This window comes from Euleptes europaea, chromosome 18 (genome assembly GCF_029931775.1).
Source record: "Euleptes europaea isolate rEulEur1 chromosome 18, rEulEur1.hap1, whole genome shotgun sequence".
In the NCBI taxonomy this organism is placed as follows: Eukaryota; Metazoa; Chordata; class Lepidosauria; order Squamata; family Sphaerodactylidae; genus Euleptes; species Euleptes europaea.
The window spans coordinates 23,412,695-23,431,199 of NC_079329.1; the positions used below are offsets into that span (position 1 = coordinate 23,412,695).

Consider the following 18,505-nt stretch of genomic DNA (forward strand, 5'->3'; position numbering starts at 1 on the left):
AATGTTTAGGTGGAATCACTTTTCTATTAGTTTAAATATCACAGGAGAGATGCAACCCCTACCAAAAAGATTACTGTCTCATGCTAGACGAATGAGACAGAGCTCTTTCCAACCGTGCCAAAATGTTTAATCCATGTCCTTGGGGAACTGGCTACTTTATGGTTAGGAAAGGATCTCATGTTACTTAGTTAGTTATTATATTTCGATATCGCTTTTCCTCATCACTCCAAGTGGTTTACAATAAAATAACCAAATTATATTGCCCCTCTCTCCCTACACACATTCCCAATATAAGTTCCTGCTTCATCTCTAGAACAAGAGCTCTGTAGCCGCTCTGAGCCCGGCCTTCGGGTTGGGGAGAGCGGGGTAGAAATGTAACAAACAAACAATATCCTGACAGCTGAGCAGGGAAGAGCCAGGTTTAGCTGCTGAATGCTCATAGTCATTAATCTCATCAGATAGCAGGAAAAAAATTTCTACTAGGATATCCTCTCTAATTGATTTCAAATAGGCTGGATCACATAATTGAAGCTGAGCAATATAATATATGTGACACTCCCCAGTGGCCAGGAATGGAATTTTACTTTGTATACCTGCAGTGTTATGGATACTGTGGACGGCCAAAAAAACAAATCAGTGGATTATAGATCAAATCAAGCCTGAACTGACCCTAGAAGCTAAAATGACTAAACTGAGGCTATCATATTTTGGCCACATCATGAGACTACAAGAGTCACTGGAAAAGACCGTCATGCTAGGAAAAGTTGAGGGCAGCAGGAAAAGAGGAAGACCCAGGAAGCCACAGCCCTCAATTTGCAAGATCTGAACAAGGCTGTCAAAGATAGGACATTTTGGAGGACTTTCACTCACAGGGTCACCATGAGTCAGAGGCGACTTGACGGCACAACACACACACACCTGCATATCCTTATAGAACATTAGCAACACTATGTTCTGGCAAGGGGCGAGAGGGGCGGGGAGATCATCTTTCTGTAGGAGAAGTCATTGCAAAGAGATCTCCAGCTCAAATGAATATCAAGTCAATTTAGAATTGCTGCAACTCTCCACTTGGAGGGACATCAGTGTTAAACATAGAGGGGCAGGGAGATCATCCTTCTGTCGAAGCCATGGCATTGCAAAAAGATCTCTGGGTTTATAAGCCCCAGCTCAAACTAATATCAAGGCAATTCAGAATTGCTGCAGCACTCCACTTGGAAGGACATCAGCGTTGAACAGAAACACAAGTCTCTTTTACAGGAAAAAGTTGTTGAAATTGAACCTTCTCCCCCCCAATTCCTTTTTCCAGGGTGCTACTGGATTCCCCGGAGCTGCTGGAAGAGTTGGACCCCCTGGCCCATCTGTAAGTATTCCTCCCCACATAGACACACCACACATTTATTTTTGTTCTTGGCAATAATTTGAAGAGCTACTGCTGACCTCCCTGGTGGCTGGAGTGTTGATGCTCACTGGAAGGTACCTAAGATCCCATAGGAATATCTGTATGCCCGACTCAGCGGAGAGACCAGAAATGGTGACCGTCAGGAGGAAGAGATGCAGATGTGAGAATAATGGGGAAGCAATTCAGATCTGAATGTCCAACATTTTCAGATCTTATTCTGAACTAAAAACCTCAAGTAGCATTCTAAATTCAAAGACTTTGGAGTAATTAAAGAAAATTCAATCAAAAGTGTACAAACTTGACATTCAGATTTCCAAGTTTTTGCAAGAATCTTGAGATCCAATAGCAAATCCGGTAGCTTTGTGGGCAATGGCATACAGTTTAAATCTTAGTGGGGAGATTCAATTGTTGCCATCAAAGATGGAGTTGGTCAGTATAGTTCAAATATATTAAAATTGAAATTAAAATGCTGCAGATTTTAGCCACTCCCAAATTTCGCACGCAGGACAGTAGATAACTCATCTCATTTAGTATTAGCACTGATATAGGGAGGGGAATTCTCCTCCCTCGAAATCCACATTGATTCTTCTTATTCTTTTTCCCCTCTTCTAAAAGAAGGGTTTCTCTTTCATTTCACTTTGAAAAGAAATCAACACATCCTTTGTAACTTCAGCCCATGCAGGTGTTTTATGTTATACACCACAGAGGGGAGCTCTAGCAGAGAGATAAGAAAGTTTGGGAAAACCAGCCTCTGAGCAACTGCAGAGCGAAATTCTGAACTTTTGAATAACTTCCCTTCCTGCTCCTCTTTTCTATGAATTTATCTTTGATTAAAACAGAATTGATTTGAAACAGATTCCAAATTCCTAAAAAGAAGTAAAGAAACAAATGGTTGGATTTCAGGGAGGAAATGGGTAAAAATATTTAGTAGGAATTCAATTTCAGTAGGATTCAAGGGAGTGGAAGAATGGAAAGAAGAGTCTCCCGGCATAAGTAGTCTACAGACTGAATAACGGTCATGTTCTCTTCCCAAGGAACACTGGGAACTGTAGTTTGGAGAGAGCTAGGGACCTCTAAGAGAAAATTCTCAACTAATTCACCAAACTTCAATTCCCAGAATGTGTTGTGGGACACCATGGCCGTTCAAATGAGCTGGCCACTGTCCTCCCTGTACTGATTTAATTATTGCAGCTCCACTGACTACATTATCGCAACTTTAACATATGTTGGGGCTGCCCCTGAAGACCACCTGTAGGCTGTAGTCGGGTCAAAAAGTAGCAATCCAGCTGTTGACTGGGACTAGCTACTGGGAAAACAACTAAAAACTACCAGCCAGCATCCTCTGAAGGAGGATTCCTTCCCATTTCCACTTGTACCCTGAGCATAATCTCAACCTGCCCAGGGGACCTCTCTAGTGAAACAGGATCCTGTGACTTTTCTCTACAATTGTAAGAGTCAATAACTTGGGTTTTTTCTGTTCCTTTTCCTAAAGGGTAACACCGGTCTTCCCGGCCCACCAGGCCCTGGTGGAAAGGAAGGCGCCAAAGGACCCCGTGGTGAGACTGGACCCGCTGGCCGCTCTGGTGAGGCTGGACCTGCTGGCCCACCTGGACCTCCTGGCGAGAAAGGATCTCCTGGTTCTGATGGACCAGCTGTAAGTAAATGTCATAATCTACTTCTCTTTTCGAAGGGTAGTTTGACCCGTCCTGAGTATAGCCTCACTGTGGAGTCTTCCTTGGACAACCAGTAGGAACTCCCTATAAGCACCCCACACTACTAATAATAATTAGTACTAATAATCCTTCTGCCTTAAATTGCTTTTTAAAATACCCCCCTCTTTGGGATGATGATACACTGATCCATACGTATCAGTTATAACATCCTCCACCAGGGAAGGAGTTGGATGCTCTGTCTCTCTGCAGGGAATCTGGCAATTAGCAACGAGTCATGCGAATCTTTGTGGCCATGTCTATCCAGAGAAATTATGCATCTTTCAAATTAAATGACCACATTCAGAGTGACTATAGTTAAAAAATATTACATCTTATATTGTCATATTAATTCTATTCATTGGTTGATTTTGGTTTTTTTAAGTGTTAAGAGTATAGATGCATTTAGTAATGATTCTCAATGCAGAATGGAAGAAATCCCATTTCATCCCAGCCAAAAGACAGGCTCAGGATTCTTTTAGGATGGGCATTGGTGGGAAGATCCAGGACAACGAGGATTGAATATCAATATAGGAGGATTCAGGGTATCCAACTGTCATTCTCTTTCATGCAAACCTTCCAAAAATTCTTGTTTCCTGGTCCATTCCTGGATCATAAAAGTGCCAACCAATGGCATGCTGCTGAGTTTCTGCTAAGGAATCATTCTTCCCCTCCTTTTCCTTATTGTAGCCTATTGCTTGGAGAATAGGAGCTGTCCTTCCTATCAGAAGAACACTTTCACGTTGACCTCTTCCTCAATTCTCTTTTCCTCTTTCAGGGTGCACCTGGTACTCCTGGCCCACAAGGTATTGCTGGAAACCGTGGTATGGTTGGTCTTCCTGGACAAAGAGGCGAAAGAGGATTCCCCGGTCTTCCTGGACCCTCTGTGAGTATTTCAGCACTTCTTCTATGAAGATAATCTGCATCCACTTTCATCCTGAGCATCATGGGTTGGATTTTTGACTTTCAGAGGCAAAAGGAAGATTTTCTTGTGCTGGGAATCTGGATTCATTCATACTCGAGGGCTGCATGCCCAAGAGGCAGAAGAGATTTTCAGAGTTTATTCAGATAATTCTTCAATGTCAGATGATCTCATATAAGTTTTGTAGTTTGGCCAAAGGAGCAGGGTGATATACAACCACAACAAAAAACGTTCTGTGGGATTCCTGCATAGATATTTGTTTGTCTACCACATTAATTTTAAATATATTTTCATGGAAATAACTGTTGAAATAAATGGGACATTTCTGAGTAGCGGTGTTTAGAACTGTAGCCCAAGACTCAATGTGAGACCCTTTCCCTCTCAATGACAACATTACCCAGACAGCATTTTTGTACCTTACTGTTGTCCAGCTTTGTGACTGAAAACAAGGGTAGACATTGTAGAAATTAAGAAGCAGCATTCTATCCATGTTGCACAAGATAAAGCACTATTTTTTCACCTGCTAATACACATCTGCCTAGATCAAGGGTTGTTATTTCCCCGACAAAACACTGAGGACTGAGAACAGTTCCTGGAATTCAATCCACTGTCTATCTTTTCCCTTCAACACTTGAGGAACTCTGAAAAGAGATTTACTCTAGCAAGGCTGGTGTAACATCCAGCTGCGACTCAAAATATCCCTTGCCATTCCTAAGAAAGGATGTTTCATATGAAAAAGAGGGCTTGAGACAGAACCCCCCACAAGATGTGGCAGCATTCATCTGCTCACATTTTAACCTGAGCATCTTGCTTGGCATTCAAAGCAAAATTGACAAAAGATTTTGGATTTTAAGGACTGATCTTGGTTTGCGATCCCAGCAGCACCTTAGAAGATGATAGCCTTATAGAATCTTGAAACTCTGATGCTCCATAATACAATCAGTTCTATAGCTATATAAACTAAAGCAGAAATGAATTCATATGGAACAAAAAAACAAACCATCAAGCAAATTTTCCCAGATTAAATTTACTTACAGAATTTAGAATGTATGTTGTCCTAATTAGGATCTATTTTACAATTTTTCCCTTTATGGATATGGCTGCATTCAGAGTATGGGAAGGGAATAAAAACAGAACTTAAAGTGTCAAATTTGGCAGGTGAAAAACATAACATTATTCTTTAAGCACTTCTAACGCTTCTATGAAGAGTTATCAACAAGATAAAGTTTAGGGTTTTCTTTAATGTTCTCTAAAATTCCATTGCAAAACAAATTCAGTTTTTGAAATCTCACCAAAATATAAGATATATACACATTTTTGAGGCATAGAGGAAATTCTGTTACTAGTTAATATTTATAAAGCAACCAAACTTTTATAAACCTGTGCAGAGCAGTTCTGTGAGCTTCACAAAACACACAAGCCCCCCTACAGAAATTATATCTGACCCGACCTTGTGTTACCATCACCTAGTACAACAGGTACTTCCAAAATGCTATAGCATTCCATAGTACTATAGATATACATAGAAATTATTCTTCCTCTGCCCTCAGCTTGATCTCATACCCAAAACTTTGAACTGGTTACTACATGGAGTAGTGGTTAAGAGCAGTGGTTTGGAGTGGTGGACTCTGATCTGGAGAACCGGGTTTGATTCCCCACTCCTCCACATGAACGGTGCACGCTAATCTCATGAACCAGGTTGGTTTCCCCATTCCTACACATGAAGCCAGCTGTGTGACCTTGGGCTAGTCACAGCTCTTAGAGCTCTCTCAGCCTCACCTACCTCACAGGGTGTCTGTTGTGGGGAGGGGAGGGGAAGGTTGTTGTAAGCCGGCTTGATTCTTCCTTGAGTGGTAGAGAAAGTCAGCATATATAAAAACCAACTCTTCTTCTTCTTTTCAGAAGACTTGAATACCATTTAAATTGTTTCTGAATAAAAGCTACTTCTTTCTCTTTGTTGAACTTTAGTTAATTGTGGTAGTGTGGGATATATATTTGATTTCCCTCTTCTCCATGAGTTGGTTCCAACCTACTTTTCTGCTGGTGTAAAAGAGCACAGGGGGTTTACTTTGGCCACCAAGAAGGTTATGCTGGGAATCATGGGACCTGCATGGACAATGTGGGTGGAGGCTATAGTAAGGACGAGAAGTGGATGAGACTGAGCAAAAAAGTTGGCTGGATTCAACCCTATTTCTTGTGTACTCCTCATTCTGAAATGTTGGGTTCTTACTATTCTGTGTCTGATCTCCTCAGGGCGAACCCGGCAAACAAGGCCCATCTGGAGCTCATGGTGAACGTGGTCCTCCTGGCCCATCAGGACCACCTGGATTGGCTGGACCCCCTGGTGAAGCTGGACGTGAGGTACGTCTTTGTATTTATCCTTCCACACCTCCTGTCATGCTCATTCTTCTTTGGGAAGCCTCATTACCATCAGAATATATTACCTTTTTTTTTGCCGTCAAGTCACATCTGACTTATGGTGACCCCTGGTGGGGTTTTCAAGGCAAGAGGTGGTTTGCCATTGCCTGCCTCCATGACACAACCCTGGTATATTCCTTGGAGGTCTCCCATCCAAATACTTGCCAAGGTTGACCCTGCTTAGCTTTTGAGATCTGACGAGATCAGGCTATCTTTGATCACAAATATTATCCGGAAGGTCCTAGGTTCAATCCTCAGTATCTCCAGTTAAAAGACAGGTGGCAAGACTGGAAAAAATGTTCCTGAGATCCTGGAGATCTGCTACCAATTAGGGTTGAAGTTATTAGACCAGATAGGCCATTGGTATGAGAATAAGGCAGTTTCATAAGGGACCATTGCTCAATGGCAGAGCATATGCTTTACATGCAGGAGATTTCAGGTTCAGCCTGCAGATTAACAAACCCTGGACAGCTGCTGAAAGTCAGTGTTGACAATGCTGAACTAGATGGACCGAAATTCTGAATCAATGTAAGGCAACTTCATGAGTTCATAAATGCAATACCTCTCAGCTGCAGAATCTGGGGGAATTTTTCCCCCCTCAGTGCAGCATTTTAAATCCCTCATTAGGTAAAGGTAATCCCCTGTGCAAGCACCAGGTCATTACTGACCCATGGGGTGACGTCACATCCTGACATTTACTAGGCAGACTATGTTTATGGGGTGGTTTGCCACTGCCTTCCCCGGTCATCTACACTTTACCCCCAGCAAGCTGGGTACTCATTTTACCAACCTCGGAAGGATGGAAGGCTGAGTCAACTTTGAACCGGCTACCTGAAACCGACTTCCGTCGGGATCGAACTCAGGTCGTGAGCAGAGCTTTGGACTGCAGTACTGCAGCTTACCACTCTGCGCCATGGGGCTCTATAAAATCCCTCATTAGTTATCTACATTCTGCTCCTCCATGATGTCTTCCTCTCTGCTTGCCCTACAGGGTTCTCCTGGTGCAGAAGGTGCTCCTGGTCGTGATGGTTCTGCTGGTCCTAAGGTAAGTGATGCAGGCATGCAACAGGTGTCAAGAACTGGTTGGTAGCGCAAGAAGACAGCCTTTCGACAAACGTCCAGCTTAAAGGCCCGCCTCTCAGCGACCCTGAGCTTTGATTCTCTTTCTTATTTTTCTCTCTCAAATAGGGCGACCGTGGTGAAAGTGGCCCCGCTGGTCCCCCTGGCGCTCCCGGTGCCCCTGGTGCTCCTGGCCCTGTTGGCCCTGCTGGAAAGAATGGCGACCGTGGCGAGAGTGTAAGTGATGATTCCTTTCATCCCCCTCAACGATTGCATTCATGGCCAAAAAGGAGGCCTTTTCAGAACAAGGAATCTAGACGTTCGCAATTCTTCCCCTACTTGGCTCTCTGCTCTGCCTCAAACACAAGTTCACCGTCTCTGGCTCCAAATCAATGAATCCGGAATATCTACCACCCACAAGTTTCCATTTTTCCATTCTCTGAAAAAGCAAACACAGGGATCACCCCATAACTGCCACTGGACACAGCTTCTATATTTTACAATGGGACTAATTGGATGGGCAGGCCTCTCCTGTTTCGGAGTGCACATTCACCGAAGGCATGCCGGCAAGACCATACCTTTCTTTTGCCTGTGCAAGCACCGAGTTATTCCTGACCCATGGGGTGATGTCACATCCCAACGTTTACTAGGCAGACTTTGTTTACGGGGTGGTTTGCCAGTGCCTTCCCCAGTCGTCTTCCCTTTACCCACAGCAAGCTGGGTACTCATTTTACCGACCTCGGAAGGATGGAAGGTTGAGTCGACCTTGAGCCGGCTACCTGAAACCAACTTCCGTCGGGATCAAACTCAGGCCGTGAGCAGAGCTTTGGACTGCAGTACTGCAGCTTACCACTCTGCACCACAGGGCTCCTCATACCTTTCTACTTCACACTATTTAATTTGGAATGACATCTATCCATGGTTAAAACCATCACTTGAACTATATGTGTATAATGAAAGAACATGGGTGGGGGAGGAAGAACTTGTTTTGCCATCCTTAATACATTTGCATCAGAATTAAGGGGAGGTCACTCATTTGTGATTTTAAATATGCTTAAGTTCTACTCCCCAAAGCCAGGGGAATAACCCAGGGACCGCATGTCTCACTTGAAGCCCACTAAATATTCGAAATCTTACTATCAAGCTCATAATTCTAATTGGCAGTCCCATCAGTAAGCTCTGTCCATTAAACTCACAGTCTCTTCTGGAAGAGCTATATTTGTAGTCTTCTTGATGTAACTACTGGATATTCGTTGAGGTTCATCATAGTCATATAGCCAGAAAGGAATTGCCTCACCATGAAAACTGCTTTGTTCCTCCTGGAGAACAAATATATGGTTGGGACCTTGGCCTATGATCACTGTGGATTAGTCCGTCCCATATCACAAAATGGTGGTGATGTATATCCAACTATCTGTAGACTTTGTGGAATGGGACTTTACTATTTCCCTGTCCTGCTTCAGCCCACCAACCTCTGCTCCCAATTTGATTTCTGTGGGTCAGTGGAACCTCAGGAACAATGTAACAGGAAAAGCAAGAGACTGCAGTGATAGATGGAAATCAGCATGAAGTGCCACCCCTCTTCCAAAGACTTGTGCCATTAAGGCTGTAATCTCAAGAACATTTTCCTACAATGCCCCATTGAATAAAAGGGGCCTTACTTCTGAGTCTATGTGCTTTAGGCTTACACTGTAAGTAGCTGGATACACGTGAACTACTACAACTATCTCTTCAAAGGTCTTCGTGCGTCAGGAAACAGTTTTGCTCAAGTGCCCACCAAAGTTTGGAAGAGGTAGACTTGGCGTGGCTGAAGGGAGGGAGCAGGGGGTGTCAGTGTGAAAAAGAAGTGCAGTCTTACAGCGCATTCCTGAAAGGAATGCCTGCGCCGGGCTTAGGAGGCAACCCAGCAGCAACTCAGCGAAACCTCTGCCCGGTGCCAAAAACCCATGCAACCCTCATAGGTCAACTCTACCCCAGGAACATCTTAACATCTTAACACTCAAAGAAGTGAGGCATGTGTAACAATAAGGTGCAGGGTGCCTCTACACTGTGATCACACTTCCCTATAAAGGCTGAGATCCTAAACACATTTACTGCATGCCTATGGAAATTTTAACTGTGTACATTTATATCCTTCCCTTCCACCTTTCCCTCCCCCTCCAGGGTCCCGCTGGTCCTGCTGGCCCTGCCGGTCCTGCTGGTGCTCGTGGTCCTGGTGTAAGTGTGAAGTTAAAATTTTTAGTTTTCTTTCCTAAAATAATTAAATGAGTATTATGGTTGTTGGGCTATTTCAAGATGGCTGCCATTTTGTTTTAGCTAACTGAAATTTCTAAGGGTGTTCATTAGCTAAGCATTTAAGAACTCACGTTCTGAGTTCAAGTCTAAAGCTGTGTAGACTGGCCTGCCAGTATATAAAATAAAAATGTATCCCATGAAGTGGAATTTTTCATCTTTTCTTTCCATTTCTAGGGAGCCCCAGGTGCCCGTGGTGACAAGGGTGAGGCTGGCGAACAAGGTGACAGAGGCATGAAGGGTCACAGAGGTTTCTCTGGTCTCCAGGGTCCCCCTGGGCCCCCTGTAAGTATCTCGCCTTTCGGACCTAGAGTAGGCCTTTGTGTCACAGAACCCCAGAGGTTTACACAGCTTGTCTGTTCAACCAGCAGATGGTCGATTCGTTCAACCTTCTCTGTGATTCTCCTGGGCTTTGGCCGGGGAGAGTGGGGTAACAAGTGGAAATAATAAATAAATAAATAAACAGATTAGTGGGAAATGGAACAAGCCTCAGAATGGTTTACAAAATCAGTAAGTAAAGCCTGAGTAATTACAAAAGATCTCCGAATTCCTTGATCCCCCAACATGGCACCCACCAGTGTGTTTCCTGGCACCTGTTTGTGTCTTAGGGATAAAATCCAAAGGGCCTTGAACAGAACAGCAGGAAAAACGGGGCGGGGAGGGGGGCTTCAGGTCACTCTCTGCCAGCTGATGGACTGGAAATATGCTGCGTTTATCCTGGCCAGACCCAGGACAGTGGTGCACCCTCAGCCTGGCCAGACTTTCTTATTCCTCTCAGCTTGGAAACTCAGGGAACATATCTAGGGAATACCCTCTCAGAAGTATCTGCTTCTGTTGTAGGAGACTTACTGGCATTGGGGGGGGACCCTTTGGTGATGGCATGATATCACTTCCCATTGAAGTGATGTCACAGCGTAAGGGTAACATTCTAGCATTTGCCCCACTAGAATTGTTGGTGAATGTTAGCGCACCGTCCTATGTGGTGACATCACTTGTGGGCCGCAAAGGAAGTCATATCCCCTCATCCTTGATTCCCTCCCCATTTGTGCCCACCTGGCCCACAAAGCAGTGTGGGGGAAGGAGGGCTGCCAGTGGGAGGTCTCCTGCTAATCTGGTAGACCTAGCAGCCCTAGTTGTGGGAGGACGTGCCTTGGAACCTCCTAACGTTTTGAGATTGGCCCTGCTGCTGTGGCAGCCGTTTTGTGGTGGCACCGTCTACCCTTTCTCAAATTTCCACAACTGCTAACAAGCTCAGTAATGTTGGTGACCCCTTACATAACTGAGTAGAAGGAGTTTCTCTGTTGAGGGGACACGAATAGGCTCTAGGCAAGCTCCTGTTTCCCCTTGCAGTTCGAAATTTAGTTCTGGCACCTTAAACAATGCATGGTATGCACTGTTTTTAAGACTGTGGCCCCTGTAACGTAAAGAAAAATATTAAACGCTCTCAAAGAGACAAGAGCTGTGCACTTATGATCTAGACAGGCCAAGCCGGCAGTTGAAAGCCTTTTTATAAAGCCCTTTTCCCGATTTTTCCAAATCAGGACATTGGTTTTATTTCCACTCCTGCATCTTTTGTACTTTGAAGCTGAGGACAATAGTGATTATTTCTCCTCCCGCAAAAATGTACATATTGCAAAATGTCTGTGAGGGTACCTTTTTTTAAAAAAAGCAAAGGTAATTCTTCACACTGCAATGGGATGTGGCCTTCCCTATGTCACTCTTGATAGTGCAGCACACTCAACTCCTTTTTCAGATGGTGTACACAGCATTAATAATAATAATAATAATAACAACAACAAGAACATTTGGAGCCAGACATTAGAACGGATCAGATCTCTAAAACCCTCCTCTTTCATTTCTTCTTGCTCCCAAATGCAAACGTTTCCCAAAAGTTGTAAACACATATAGAATCATAAAGTTGGAACGGACCACCAGGGTCATCTTGTCCAAACCTCAAATTATATATATGTTTTGTGCATGAATAAGGTGAGTGCATTTACTTCCACTGTCAGTCTTTCTTCCCCAAGGACAAGAAATCTAATAATGAAAAGGCTTTCATTCAGCAAACCAACACTGACCAATACACATTTTCCACTATGCTAAGCAAATCCACAGGTTCTCCCATTTGGGGCTGCAGATCCTCAGAGTGTGCTAATCAGGTCCAGACGCACAACAAGAGGCTTTAGAATCCGTAGTTGGTTTCCAGACCAGAATAACACCAAGTTTCAGTTAACTACTTCACTGATTTGAATGTCTCATATGTTAATCAAAAGTTTGATGTGCCAAGGAGAATATCACATTGAATTAATGTTCATTCCTTCTTTTATTTAGGGTTCTCCCGGTGAACAAGGTCCTTCTGGTTCTTCTGGCCCTGCTGGTCCTAGAGTAAGTATGACTGTTTTGTCACCTTAATGGAGACAATATAATAGCTAGGTTTGCCAGCCTCCATGTCAGGCCTAGTGAGCTCCTAGAATTACAACTGATCTCCAGACTACAGAGATCAGTTCCCCTGGGGAAAATAGCAGCATTGGAGGGTGGACTCTATGGCATTATATCTCACTGAGGTCCCTCCCCTCCCAAAATCTCAACCGCCTCAGGCTCCACACCCAAATCTCCAGGAATTTCCCAGTCTGTATTTGCCAACACTAATAATAACTCAAAGGTGAACAAGTGACCTGTGGAAAAAATATGGAATACTTCAGTACTAAGGAAGATAATAGTTAAGGAAGAATGATTGCTCTATTTTTCAGAAAAGCAAAATGTAGACTGGTGAAGCAGGGTTTGACCTTTCACCTCTCTATGAACTCCCATATGCTCATAGTAATGGCTTTTTTTTCTCTATCCTATCCAGAAACCCAGATAACAATGCATTTGTGTCCTCGACAGGGTCCCCCTGGCTCTGCTGGCTCTGCTGGCAAAGATGGTCTGAATGGTCTCCCCGGTCCCATTGGCCCACCTGGCCCCCGTGGTCGTACTGGTGATGTTGGCCCCGCTGTAAGCATTCCATCTTATTGTGTGTCTGGGGGGAGGGGGGAGGTTGCACAACTGGCATTTGTTGGGTAAAGGAGAACTTTGTTTTCAACTCTTCTTCTTCTTCTTCTTCTACTGCAGGGTCCTCCTGGACCTCCTGGCCCACCTGGTCCCCCAGGCCCACCTAGCGGTGGCTTTGATTTCAGCTTCCTGCCCCAGCCTCCTCAGGAGAAAGCCCATGATGGCGGCCGTTACTACAGAGCTGATGATGCCAATGTGATGCGTGACCGTGACCTGGAAGTCGACACCACCCTCAAGAGCCTCACCCAGCAGATTGAGAACATCCGTAGCCCTGAGGGAACCCGGAAGAACCCAGCCCGCACTTGCCGTGACCTGAAGATGTGCCATGGAGACTGGAAGAGCGGTGAGTGCCGGCAAAGCCAATTCTGAGGCACCAGAGTGGTGCTCCTTTTAGTAATCCTCTCTACTTCTGGACCATATCTGTATTGTGTTGCCAGAATTGTTTTTTTTTTCTCCTCATGCATCAATCTTCTCTTCTTCCACTGGTGATAGGTCTCCTCATCTTGAGCCAGTTTATTCAACCAGTTGTTTTGTTTTTAAGTTCTTGAGTCAGGGGCCAAAAAGGAATTCTCCATCAGACCCAACTGGCCAATGATTCATATCTTTTCCTGGACTCTCCTTCCAACAGTGGATAGCTTGAGTCATGTGGAATTATTATAGGCATCTCTCAGCAATGTGGTCTGCATTTTGCAGATCCCAAGAAAGCTGCAGAAAAGTACTTGATCAGGTCATTCAGGCTTTCCCAAATCTTCCCCATTCTGTCTGCCAAACAAAAATATCTTGAGGTCAGAGTGCCACTTGTTGTATTAATCACCATTTTTTACAATACGTTTTTGTTGTTGTTCTGGCATTCCATAGTACATTGTGGACACACATCAGTCTCTACCTTTTTGTTTGATCTCATTGGTCTTAAGATGATGACCTGTTTGGTTTGCATTTGGCGAGGCTTCAAAGACTTCTTTTCTTGACCTGGTGAGGCTCACTTTGTCGACACCTGAGAACCGCAAGCAAAGGTGGATCTGTAGGATAGGAGGGTACACAGAGGACGATCTTCCTTTTGCTGTGTGAGCTATCCAATTCCATTATTCATTTTCCCATCATCCCCATTTACTCATTCTTTCTCATCAGGCGAGTACTGGATTGACCCCAACCAAGGCTGCAACCTGGATGCCATCAAGGTCTACTGTAACATGGACACTGGAGAGACTTGTGTCTACCCAACTCAGAACACCATCTCCCAGAAGAACTGGTACATCAGCAAGAACCCCAAGGAGAAGAAACACGTCTGGTTTGGTGAAGCAATGGCCGATGGCTTCCAGGTGAGACCAGGAACCAATGAAAGAGAGAAGGTTAAACTACAAGTTATTTAAACTGTGTTTACCAAGTTTGTACCTTGAGCTGGGAACAGTGAGAGTTCCTTCATGGTCAGGTTTATTCAGGCCCCATTCCTGAGCCAGGACTGGTAGGAGTTCCTTTAGGATTATGTGTGAATGCCACAGGCAGAAAAAGCAAGTAAGAGGGTTTGTTTGCATAGTCTGAATCCATTTAGCTTGGGGAAGAGACAATTGAGAAGGAACATGATAATAGCATTCATGAGACCTACAAAAATCCTATTTCTGCAAGGCTCAAGGAAAGTAAGGAATCCAGGACTGCTCCCTGGTGGTGGAGTCTTCAAAAGTTATTTCAGCAAAAGTTTGATTGGCTTAGTTTAGGTGGATTTGATCCAAGGGACAGGAAAAATATCTGGATGGTCTCTTAAGGTTACACCCTGCCTTATTATTCTCAAACATCTCCATCACTATAGATTACAGTGAATGGTTTTCTGTGGTTTTCCTAAAGAACAAGGATTCTTGATACTTATAGGAGGCTGGGATTGATGCTCCATAAAGTCACTCCCAACTCCATGATTTTTCAGAAGGATTTTTTTTAAAGCAATGATAGGCTAATATCCAATTGTTATATTAATTGAGCTCATAGCTTAAGGACTGGGTAATTTGTCATGCTACGGAGCTCCCCCTGGAAAGCCAGTCTATCAGTGAGCCCATTACAAGAGAGGAAGATGTGTCCATCTCTCTCTCTTTGCATCTCTTGTGTCATTAAGGTAGCCTACTACTGGTTGGAATTCATAAGGAGGACAGTGATCACTTGGGCTGTGCCCAAGGCCCAAAGTTTTTTCTCCCATTCCTAGCAGGGCACGCTGAGAATGGAGAGAAACATAAGGGTTAAGTAGTGTTCTGGTTATAGCAAAGGGATTTCTAAAAGAGGTCGTTGAAAGGTGATGACACAAACACTAACAAATTTCTTGTCTCCTTTTCTCTCTTTCCTTTGGCAGTTTGAATACGGTAGTGAGGGATCCAACGCAGCTGATGTTGCCATCCAACTGACATTCTTGCGCTTGATGTCCACTGAAGCCTCCCAGAACATCACCTACCATTGCAAGAACAGTGTGGCTTACATGGACCAACAGACTGGCAACCTGAAGAAGGCTTTGCTCCTCCAAGGCTCCAACGAGATTGAAATCAGAGCAGAGGGCAACAGCCGCTTCACCTATGGAGTCACTGAGGATGGTTGCACGGTGAGTCCTTGGGCCTTGAGTGGAGTAGTCAGCATGTACCAAGTCCAGGGGCAACTAAAGGCTTAGACAGGGGCAACCATATTTAGACTGGGGCAACCATACTTAGACAGGAACCTTAAAACAGGTTACAGTGTTTTACTAGTGCAGGGTTTCCCCCTTTTCTCTCTGTACCTTCTGCTAAGACTGTTATCCATCTATGGAAGTACAGTTGATATCTGGGAAAGGAATCAACATAAAGAGCATATAAGGACAGACCAGGGACTGGTAAACCAGGGCTAGGCAGGTCAGGGTGAACAAGTAAGGGTTTCAGCCTCCAGCCTCCAACCCACCTAATGAAATCTTCATGAGGAAACAAGTTTCACAGCAGGTGTGCCAGACTGTTTTGTGCATGGAAATTGGGATCAAAGGGACTCCCATATGCCACAGACTACGTATCCATGCATGCAGTAGAATCTTTATAATCTTCTGTTTGCTTTTATTGCTTAGATCAGGATCAGGGCTATTAATTGCCTTGATTATTTGCTTTTCAAGCACATTCTGTGCTTTGACCCTAACCTAAGGAGGTTTTTAGAAGGCTGCCATGCAATCATAAGGCTGGTCTAGGAGTCTATCAGGGCTGGATGCTCCTCAAAAGACAGGAACATATGGGCAAATTGTATTGTTCTCCTGTCCTTCCTCTAACCCTGAGGACCTATGCCCTCTTCATACATAATATGGACCACGCCAGTGTCTCCAATATTCTGCATTGGCTTTGCCTGTTTTCTTTTATGCTGCCCTTAATCCTCAGGATTCTTAATAGTGGAGCAATGTTGATCCTCTGAAATTCTGCTGGAAATGTGTAGAATGCCTCAGTCTCTTGTCAAAGGTAGAGTCAATAGCAACCAAGATGGAGAAGTGCCAAGAATATGGAACCATTGGTTAGGAACACAGCTGGCCAAAGTAGGAGAGTTTAGACAGGGACGATTCTAACACAGATGACTTAGAACAGGGGTGGGGAACGTCAGGCCCTGGGGCCGTTAAAGGCCCGCGAAATCATTTGGTCTGACCCTTCGTGGGTCCTGGCAGATCTCTATCTCAGAAGGATCTAAGACTGGCGATCCGCCCCCTCCCGCGGACAGGAATACCCTCTATTCAAGGCGGATGCGAGTTTGTTTTGCTGAGAAAAGGAACCTTTCCCCCCCCCCTTGCAGAAGAGTCATCAGCTATGGAGCTGCCAGGACCGCCCAAGAAACTGTGTTAACCCTTTGTGTTAACCCTTTGCCCGCATGGCAAGGGGGGTCATCTGGGGCAGCTGCCTGCTTGGGGCTTGGTCAGCTAATTTTTAAGTTGATAATTTTGTATGGCCTGCGAATGATGTTATAAATATCCAAAATGGCCCTAGGCGGAAAAAAGGTTTCCCACCCCCAACTTAGAAGTATGTTAGGCCTCATACAAAATTGTAATTTCTTTTTGTTTTCCCTTCCTCCGCAGAGTCACACTGGCAGCTGGGGACAGACAGTCATTGAATACAAGACAACAAAAACTTCCCGCTTGCCCATCATTGATGTGGCTCCCATGGACGTTGGCGCCCCAGACCAGGAATTCGGCCTTGAGATTGGACCAGTCTGCTTCTTGTAAACCCCAAAGGAAACCTGACAGTTTAAAAAATAAAATAAAAAACAGCCAAAAAAGAAGGAAATTTCACATGGACTTGAATTTGTGTCTTTTTCTATCCATCATCTCTAAAACTATTTTTGTTTCCATTAAAAAAAAACAAAAAAAGCATTAAACCAAAAAAATAAAAATAAATGACTTTTCAAAAATAATTAAGGAAGTGCATCCACTTGCTTGACTTTTTTTTAAAATTCAAATCCCCGAAGACAGAATGGTTTGATTTTATCTTTAAATACAAAAAACAAATAAATATCAGGTAATGTTTTGGGACCACTATTTGCACAGTTAAAAAATACATAAAGACCACATTTTTAAAAAAATCAATCCAAACCAAGCAACACCTGTAATCCAGTAACCCACTTTGAAGAATCTGTTGTTTCCAGCAACAAGAACAATGCTAAACTAGTGGTAGATTCTGACCCTTTACAGTCCTATTAAAAAATCCCCCCCCTTAACCTGGAGTTGGGGGAAAAAACCCAAAATTTACCCAAAGGCCAACTTTCTCTGCCGGTAACTTTAGATAGGGAGTTTCGTTTCTTTTACATGAAGCAATACCACTGAGAAGAGTCTTTCAGCCATTTGAAATGTACATTTTTTCTCTCTCTTGTTCAGTCGGCAATAGAAGTTGATTAAACACAGTCCAAATACTGGTGTAGCATTTAGGGGTTTCCAAAACAGGACCCCGTTTGGACAAAGAACAGCTAACAAAAAGACCTGACTCTCAGAAGGAGAAAGAGAGAGAGAAACGCCTAACTCTCTGAGATAATGTATTTTGAAGCAAAATAGGTAGGGGGAAATGTGTTTATAAGCTAAAAATGTTTTGTCGATGAACAACGGAAGGAAAAAAATGACCAGTAATATCAGAAAGCAGAGAAAATGTAATGTTAAATGTATATTATTGTTGTATGGACGGCTACCTCACCATTGTCATATCCAAGTACTTTGGGGTAGTTTTGGGGTTTTTTATGCCAGCACCAGGTTGCATAGGGGGAAGGGAAGTTGGGTTGGGTTCCAGGTTTAGATAAAGGTGCTAACTGTGTGTTTTATTTTTATTTTTTTTTAGTCTGCTATGTTAATAATTTTCAGGTCCCATGGAATTTTTTTTTTTTTTTTGGAGGTGATGAACAACCTACAGAAACCTCGCCCCAAGCGGAGGTTGCTAAGAGGGGCCGATTGGTGCTATAGTATTGAGACTATCGGGAAGGGGAAAGCAAATTTGATCCCTTGCTGCCCAAAGATACTTGTGAATTTTCAAAAGGTGCTATCTTTTTTTAACAAGCAAGACAAAAAAATCCAGGATGGAAAAAAAATCAAACATTGCTACAAGTCGGGATCAAGGTCTGAGCAATTTCTGTCTTTTCTGTTGTAAAGCAGGTGGATTCCCTTTTGGCTTCTCTTTTTCCCCATTCATCCAGTTCTTTCCCACT

General features: G+C 43.8%; 1 protein-coding gene across 1 annotated transcript in view; it reads left to right on the plus strand.

Annotated features, from left to right (window-relative positions):
- The window catches only part of COL1A1 (collagen type I alpha 1 chain), a 57,410-nt gene extending 40,149 nt beyond the window's left edge, over positions 1–17,261 (plus strand). Inside the window, exons 38-51 of the mRNA XM_056864035.1 lie at positions 1,307–1,360; positions 2,892–3,053; positions 3,887–3,994; positions 6,284–6,391; positions 7,440–7,493; positions 7,637–7,744; positions 9,671–9,724; positions 9,977–10,084; positions 12,131–12,184; positions 12,686–12,793; positions 12,911–13,193; positions 13,979–14,169; positions 15,183–15,425; positions 16,896–17,261. Of these exons, the coding sequence (XP_056720013.1) occupies positions 1,307–1,360; positions 2,892–3,053; positions 3,887–3,994; positions 6,284–6,391; positions 7,440–7,493; positions 7,637–7,744; positions 9,671–9,724; positions 9,977–10,084; positions 12,131–12,184; positions 12,686–12,793; positions 12,911–13,193; positions 13,979–14,169; positions 15,183–15,425; positions 16,896–17,042 (1,782 nt within the window). The 3' untranslated portion in view covers positions 17,043–17,261. The remainder of the gene's footprint in view (positions 1–1,306; positions 1,361–2,891; positions 3,054–3,886; positions 3,995–6,283; positions 6,392–7,439; positions 7,494–7,636; positions 7,745–9,670; positions 9,725–9,976; positions 10,085–12,130; positions 12,185–12,685; positions 12,794–12,910; positions 13,194–13,978; positions 14,170–15,182; positions 15,426–16,895) is intronic.
- Positions 17,262–18,505: the final 1,244 nt, after the last annotated feature.